This window comes from Alligator sinensis, unplaced genomic scaffold, assembly GCF_000455745.1.
Source record: "Alligator sinensis unplaced genomic scaffold, ASM45574v1 scaffold444_1, whole genome shotgun sequence".
Lineage (NCBI taxonomy): Eukaryota > Metazoa > Chordata > Crocodylia > Alligatoridae > Alligator > Alligator sinensis.
In genome coordinates, this window is record NW_005841886.1 from 3,081,009 (window position 1) to 3,089,166 (window position 8,158).

At 44.0% G+C, this 8,158-nt stretch overlaps 1 protein-coding gene across 5 annotated transcripts in view; it reads left to right on the forward strand.

Moving 5' to 3' along the window:
• Nucleotides 1-8,158, forward strand: part of CDC27 (cell division cycle 27) — an 81,865-nt gene that overhangs the window by 34,616 nt on the left and 39,091 nt on the right. For all 5 annotated transcript variants that reach the window (XM_006017840.3, XM_006017841.3, XM_006017842.3 and 2 more), the window contains exons 4-7: nt 2,356-2,481; nt 5,649-5,746; nt 6,831-6,985; nt 7,095-7,309. In XM_006017840.3, coding sequence (XP_006017902.1) covers nt 2,356-2,481; nt 5,649-5,746; nt 6,831-6,985; nt 7,095-7,309 — 594 coding nt within the window. The remainder of the gene's footprint in view (nt 1-2,355; nt 2,482-5,648; nt 5,747-6,830; nt 6,986-7,094; nt 7,310-8,158) is intronic.

Sequence of the window (8,158 nt, forward strand, 5' to 3'; positions counted from 1 at the left end):
GTTTTATGTGTCTGTGTGTGCGTGTTCATGGGGCAAGTCCCACACGCACATCCCACCATACACATGCGCCCGCACCCCCCTTGCATTTCCATGCACGCAGACCCCCACACCCCACATAGCCACACGCACACCTATCCACCCCCCCCCACACACACACACAATATACAAGAGTCAGACTTCATTTTGAGATATTGTACAATCACCTCTGCCTACACTACACAAATGAATGTAAATCAGGACAAAATATTTTTTGACATCAAATTAACGAATGTTGTAGATGTTTGATTTTTAAAATAATTTGGTGTTTTTCTGGTTCTGAGATGGCAAAACCCCTTGGTGAAAGAAGTATTTCCAGGGGCAAGGGTTAGGGGGTCAGGGGGCAGGACTTCCGATCACAAGATGGTGACCAAGGGCAGGGTACCAGTCAAGGGGCGGGGCTACCCATGTGGCCCTTGACAGCTTGCCAAAACTCAGTAAGTGGCCTTCCACTCAAAATAATTGCCCATCCCTGTCCTAGACATAAGCTACTAACAAATTTTAGAAAGAGCAGCATTAGAAAAAGTCTTGCTTTGTAAGAAACCAATTTGCTTAATTCTCAGTTTTCATTTTATTAAGTTGTCATGTAATTTGACTCTTAAAATCGATACAATATTCTTAAATACAAATTTGACAGGTGCAACTTGTATGATGTCTTAATAGGAGCAAGCTTAAGCTATGCATGCCAAGAGAAAGAGTGCCCACAGCCTGCTGTGCTGCTCTCCCAACTGAACAGAAGGGCATTCCAGCTGTTCATAGTTGCCACCATAGATTACAGAGGAGATGTTCTATCCAAGACAAAGTCCTAAATTTTTTTTTCAGGATTTCTAAGGGATGTCTACCTTCATTTCTGCTAAAATAATAAAATAATTAAAAAAAACAAACAAAACAAAAAACCACCACACCTCCTGTCTGGTGTAATGCGTTCAGTAGACGAAGTATGACATTGTGTTTCCTGGTGGCATGAAGATTTATGTATTGTGATCCTAACCAACTAAAAGAAAAATGTTTTATTAGGGTCTCTGTGAAAGCTGTCTTCCAATAGCAGGGGCAAGTTAATGTGGAAAAATCAAGGATGGTTAGTTGCTGCAGTGTGCGAGTGCTTTATGACTTTTCTATATAGTGCTACTCTAACATCTCTTGATGTTTCATTTGCTGCAAAGGAACTAATCAGTCTGCCACCTTTTTCTGTTGAAATAGAAATCAATTTAATGCTCTACTTGGACGGGTCCCAGGGAAACATGTTTAAAAGCTCTTTGTTCTTTCTTCCCTTTTCATTTAAGGCCTCATTTGTATGTAATTTATGTTCTTCAGATTAAACTATTTCAGTTGGTGGTAGGTGTTTTTTGGTTTTGAGTCTTTCCTCCTCCCCGCCCCGCTCCCCCCCCCTCTCATTTGAAATGTATTTAAAGTGTTGCAACCTGTTGTGGATGTAATCCTATCTATATTGAAGTGCCTTTACTGGTATCACTTATTCCCATTTTCTTCTGGGAATAAGATGTATTGGCACAAGCAATTCCATCCCATTGAAATTACCTTCACATTAGGCAGGGGGATCAGGCTGCTTTAAACTCCATTGGTATGGTTAAAATAGTACAATGGTTCACAAGTGTCCACCCTTAAGTAAAAGTTTTGACAAGAGTTGCAGTGATGATGAAATCAGTCTTAAACTGAATGAAACCATCCATGCTGGGCCATACTTTTAACTGCATGTTTATACACAATAAGCCATGGCCTTTCCTCTTCCAGTTGTCTTTGTGAGCAAGCAAAGCACAAGAATTCAGTCTGCATATGCACAAGTTGGAAAACGAGAACAGAGCTCTACAAGGTATACTCCTTACTTAATGAAATCAAGGTAAATCCAGAGCTCTTGGTTTCTTCTGTATAGAAGTGTAGACCAAGACTCGAAAGCAATTCTGGTGTAAAAACATCTCAGGCTCCTAGCCTGAGCAACAATTCATACTGTTGCAACAAGCAGCTGAAGCCAGAATCTCAGTCGAAAAGTGAATCAAGTCAATTTTTACTAAAACAGTTGTATAGTCCACCAGTGTTTGTGCCCAGCTTGAACATCTATAGGGGTTTCCTACTTTTTCAAAAGATAAGTGCTTAGCATTCAAATATCCCATCTCCTGTTTTTATAGATCCAGGCTCCTTGTTTTGGACTCTTCAGGCACAAAGGAGACTAGTTTGGAACTTTCAGATATTTAAAACCTATTTCTGTGTTTTCTATTGTTGCTGCTTCTGCTGTTTGCAGTGGGGTGGAAATGATGGACCACCAATGTTGTGAACTTTGTGTAACCCCTTTTAATTTTTTTTAAGGCTTGCAGAAGGAGAACAGATCTTATCTGGTGGAGTGCTAAATAAACAGAAAAGCCACGAAGACATTGTTACAGAGTTTGGTGATTCTTCATGCTTTACTCTCTCACTACTGGGACATATATACTGGTGAGGTTTAATTTTATGAAGGTAGTTACTAAATAATGCGTTTGCTTGTGCGGCCCATAGAGGAGCCATCCTTCTGGGAGGTGGCGGCACAGAGTGGTGGCGTTCTCTACCTGCCCGCCCATGCGTACCCCCTAGGGCCTTCCCAAGTACCCTGGGGGTATGCGCACTCCCAGTTGACAACCCCTGCTGTATGTGTGTGTGTGTGTGTGTGTGTGTGTGTGTGTAGTCTGCAAGCTTTTGCATAACAAAGCTAAAAATCTATTAATCATGTATGACTTTAACGAAAAGTGTTTTTAGCAGGTCAGTACTTATACAGGGTTTTGGCAGCCTATGTTAAAAGATCCAGGGGAAAAGCAGGGTATTTTTAACACACTTTGTTCTTAAATCTGCATGTCTCTGAAAGATGCAAATAGAGAGGTTTCAGGGGATAGGATAGAGAAATCCTTACATGCTAGACAGCTTCTCATGTCATATCTTCTCTTAATTACAGTTAATATTATGGAAACATACATGGATCTGCTTGTCAGTTTCATTCCTCTTTAGTATTGTTCCTCTTCCTGTTTTTGATTGTCAGTATGTTGCTTTCTTTCAGTGAGCCAACAGGAACCCCAAACTTTGTCTGTTTTATTCATTTTAATTATTCCAGCATTGTAACAGTTTAAAAAAACTTTTCATAACAAAAATAATATCATTCAACTCGAGTATGTAAACTAAATTTAACAGAGAACTGTTCACCAATATGCTAAATGCAGATCAATGCTCAGAAACAAATTACGTGGATTGAAAGTTTCAATTTTTAAACTCTTTGCTTGTCTAGAATTTGGAAACTTTTATTATAACAAGCTTGCTTCTTCCAAGATAAGAAAAAAAAAAATCAACTTTAAGAGCAGCAATGAGAATTTTTTTTTTTTTTTTTTTTTGAGCATTGTGAATAAATTAAATAAATAAGTTACTCGGTTCCTTTGAAGTCGGGGTGGGCAATTATTTGGGCTGGAGGGCTGTGGCAGCACAGGAGGGGATGCTGCTATGCAGAGCCACCCAGCTCACTGTGCCAGGCCCAGAACCATGCTTTGAGAGTCTTCCTTGGGGACCCTACAGCCAGCTGTCTCATTTCTTGGAGAATACCCACAAGCCTGGGGTAACACTGCCACCACCTGGGCACAGGTCTGGGCTCTGTGCAGCCTGGGGCACACAGACCCTGCAAACCTTGGGAGTGCTTTGTATTGCTTCCAGTAATATTTCTGGATGCTTCTTTCAGCCTGAAGCATCCAAAGATAGGATCAGGTAACTAAGGGAAAATAAAAAGCCAAATGTTGGTGTTTGAGCGGGGAGCGAAAGTCGCCTTCTCTCTCTCTGTCTCTCTCTCTTCTTCCTCCTCCTCCCCCCCCCCCCCCCCCCCCCCCCCCCCCGAACAAGAAGTCAAGCTGTAACCCGATACCTTTATTGATTAGGGGGAGCGAAGTAGTATGAGAAAGTCACTTTGAGCAAACATAAGCACATGAATCTTTACAGAAATTGGATGCAATGATCCTTTTAAGACGCGACTGACCTACACATAATTCCGAACTCCAGGCTAGTTTCCAGGTTTTACTTACAGAAAATCTTCAGGCAGCAGCCTGAGGTCTTTGCTTGATTTTCAAAATGCCTGCCAAAGGAAGAGGGCGCTCCTCCCTCCCCCTAGGAATTTATCTGGCCAGGTCACCTGATTGACCAGCCTGAACCAAGAAGAAAACCAGGAGATAAAGGGGTCACCTGATTTGGCCTAAGTAAGGGGCTGAAAGATGAGGATTTCTTCACAAGGGCCACTTTAGTTTTGGTGAACTGTTGTGGGCTGGGGTGTTGACTGGGCCTGGCAGTGGAGGGAGCTGGGTACAACTGGTCCCGTTCAGCCCCAGGCCATCCATCCTGCACCCACTGCCAAGGGCACTGGGTGGTCTGGCAGGGTCTCCATGGAGACTGTCCCATAACCTCCACGGGCAGGGTGCGCTCGGCCAGGTGGATGGGACGGGACCACAGGCAGGCAGGGGCCAGGATCAGAGCGGTGATAGCATGGGGCCAGGGCTCAGGGCAGAGCCACAATCTACTCCCTGTATGTCCCTGCCCACAGAACTGAAGCGGGTCATGGCTCTGCCCTGGGCCTCAGCCTCCCACTGTTACTGCCCTGCACGAGATCAAGGCCTCTCATGGTGAGGGAGAGAGTGGGACTGGGGCAAGGGCTGGAGAAGGGACAGGCACTGCACAGCCAGGGCGGGGAATGCAACGGAGCTACAAGCGACTTGTCCGGGGAGCGTGGGGGGAGTGGCTCCTACCGCTGCATGCACCATGGGGAAGGCAGGGAGACACATGACCCCCAGGTCTGTGTGGGGCGAGTGTGGGCTGCCCACTCGGGTTTGAGGGTGGCGCCAGACTCTTCCTGGCAAGGAAGGACTGGGCTGGGGCTGCACATGGGGTGGGTGGTGCTGGCACTGAGAGAGGGGCTACGGTGAATTTTGGGGTGGCTATAGCCCCCACCCCTCATAACCCCACTTCCCAGTGCCACTGCTGCCCATCCTGAGCACAGCCCTGACCCAGCACCCCCCACCAGGTAGAGCCTAGCGCTGCCCCCAGCCCTGAGTGGGCAGCAGCAGCCTGCCCTCACCCTGTGCACAGATCCATGGGGCATGTGCCCCCCATGCCTCCCCCGGGGTGCACACAGTGGTGGGAGGGCCCCCCCCCCATGCTGCACCCCAGACAAGCCACTCATGGCTCTCCCATGTCCTGCCCCAGTGGGGCAGCACCTGCCCTCCCCTCCACAGACTTACTGGCCAAATGCTGCTCTCCAAGTTGCCGGGCTGCATTCCCAGCCACAAGCATGCTGCGGCTATGGGCACGCACAAGACATTTATCAGCCATATCAACCACTCAAAGCTGATTGTTAATAATGTAAATTTTACTTTTATCAGTGCAGATATGATATGGACCAATGTATCGGTGCACCTCATAAAAATAAATATACTAATAATAGATTTGTTTTCAGATTAACCGTCCTTGTGGTTTAACAAAAGTTAAAGGGTTTACTGAAGTTCTAAAGATGTTCTTGTTTTTGCCGCCTTTTACTCTTCATGAAAATTATCCTAAACTTAAATGTTTTATCTTTTTCTTAAACTATTTTGTATTCTTTCTTACAGCAAGACAGACAGGCTTGCCAAAGGATCAGAATGTTACCAAAAGAGCCTTAGTTTAAATCCTTTCCTCTGGTCCCCCTTTGAATCACTATGTGAAATTGGTAGGTATGCAAAATTCTTCTGTTGTGAAAAGATTTTTGGGGGTTGTATGTGGGGAATGGAAGAGTTGGCCAGTTGGAGTTGGCATTTTCTCATGTAAAAGGCTGAGAACACAAGAACACAAAATTCTTATTTCCTTCACTTGTGCTTCAGGAGCAAAGTGTATCTAAGTAGACTTTTTAATTTTGGGAACGTTTGTTTCCTAAGACTCTTTCTTTGTATAAGTGAGCTTTATTTTGAGAATATCAGGTAACTCGTTGCAGTAGGAAAAAACTGTTGTTCTGCCTTTTAATGAGTAAAAATGCTACAGAACTTGATAGAAAAGCTCACGTATCGCTAACACTGTTGCATCAATAGTCTTTTGCATACATTTTAATTCAATATACTGTAGTACATTTAATCTTGAATAATATATCATCACCATTTTGAATAATGTTTTTTCCAGATAATGAAACACCACTGTATGAAGTGTTGGAAAGTCCATTTTAATTACTACACTGTGCATTGAATCTTTTTTAAAAGCATAAATGTATAGTACTGTGTAAATTTTTACATCACTAAGCACTAATGAAAAAACAGTGCACAGTTGTCTTGCTGGCAGGCTTCGGGCTCAGGGGTTTCATTAATCCAGAATTATCTGATTAATTGACTTTCTGAATAATTGACTCTCTACTGTACTCTAAGACCTGTGTCTAGGTTATGTTTAAAATTTGCAGTGGTTCGCTGATCAACTGTGATTTTTGTCTAAGAACTTAATAAAACCCAACTGATAGACCTGTTTTATATCCCTTTTTTTCCTTAAGAAAAACAACATTTGTGCCTGGATTTCTAGGAGCACTTTTTTGTACTCTGACTTCCAAAATATATAAATGCTCTAAAGAGTGGTAACACTTTAAGGCTGAAAGCCAAAAAACCCCTCTGGTTCCCTTATGTAATAGAGAGAGGAGTGTGTGGTTTTTCTTTTAATACTGTACTTGCTTTTAAAATTACTTATTCTTTTAAAATATGTCCCTTCTTCCTTTTTAACAAGCACCAAGTGTATGTGGTCAAAAATAATTGTTTTTAAATTTCTCTTCAATCTTGCAGGTGAAAAACCAGACCCTGACCAGACATTTAAATTAACATCTTTACAGAACTTCAGCAGCTGCCTGCCCAACACTTGCACAACATTGGTGTCTAACCACAACATATCCCACAGACAGCCTGACACTGTCCTTATGGAGACGCCACAAGACACAATTGTACGTTTTGTCAAATCCTTTGTTTTGGAGCAGTCTCCAGTGTTAAATGAATTATACTGATCAGGAAATATTGACATGTGGCTATTCTAAAATCTGCTTTTAATTTCAGGAATTAAACAGACTCAACCTGGAATCCTCCAATTCAAAATACTCTTCCTTGAACACAGATTCCTCTATGTCTTACATTGACTCAGCTGTAATTTCACCAGATGCCGTCCCTCTTGGATCAGGAACTGCCATATTGTCTAAACAGGCTCAAAATAAACCAAAAACTGGTCGGAGCTTACTGGGAGGACCAGCAGCTTTGAGCCCCCTGACACCAAGGTAAGACTAAGACTGGAAATTTTAAGCCCCACAGCCATGGGGGAGGGGATCAATTTAATCTTGAAAGACCTAAACAGGACGCTAGGAATCTTTTTTTGACTAAAGTAAAATTGTATGTTGATTCTATACATTGCTTGGTGTAACTTCTATGCTAGAAAAATCACTAAAGGAGTGTGGATTTCTACTCTGTTATCAAGAGTTTAATACTAAAAAGCTCCATTAAGGCAGCTCTTGTTGGAGAGTGATATTTCCAGTATTGCCAGCCCCACCATGCCAAAAATCATGAGATGAACTCTTACAAAATCAAGCAATTGGCACGTAAAACATGAGATGCTATTTTTGAAGTGTGTGTGTGTGTGTGTGTGTGTGTGTGTGGAGAGGGGTTATTTGTGAAGGTGTGGGGAGCTGTGGGTGTGGGGCTTGGAACCCAGGGAGGGAGGGCCCCCACACACCCTGGCAGGATGCAGGGTACTGTGAGTCAGGAGTGAGAAGTAGCAGCAGGGCTGGTGGGCTTTGGCTTGGGAGTGAGGAGCTGGACCTGATGATCTTGTGAAGTCCCTTCCAGCCTTAATGTCTATGAAAGCAGACAGACACACAGACAGACAACACCCAGCTGGTAAGTGGAAGGAAAAGGGCAGTGGGGGAAGAGGTGGCAGAGTGCAGATTGAGGCCCCTGCAGTGAGGGAGTGGGGCAGGGGTGAATGGGGCCCTGGGGCTGGGGCAGAACATCCAGAGGTGTGGGGGAGGGGTGTGGCACATAAAACAGTAGCAGCAGTACACACCCCTAGGGAGGCATAGGGGGCACATGCCTCCTGCAGGGTAGAGGCAGGCTGGAGCTCTGCACCCTGC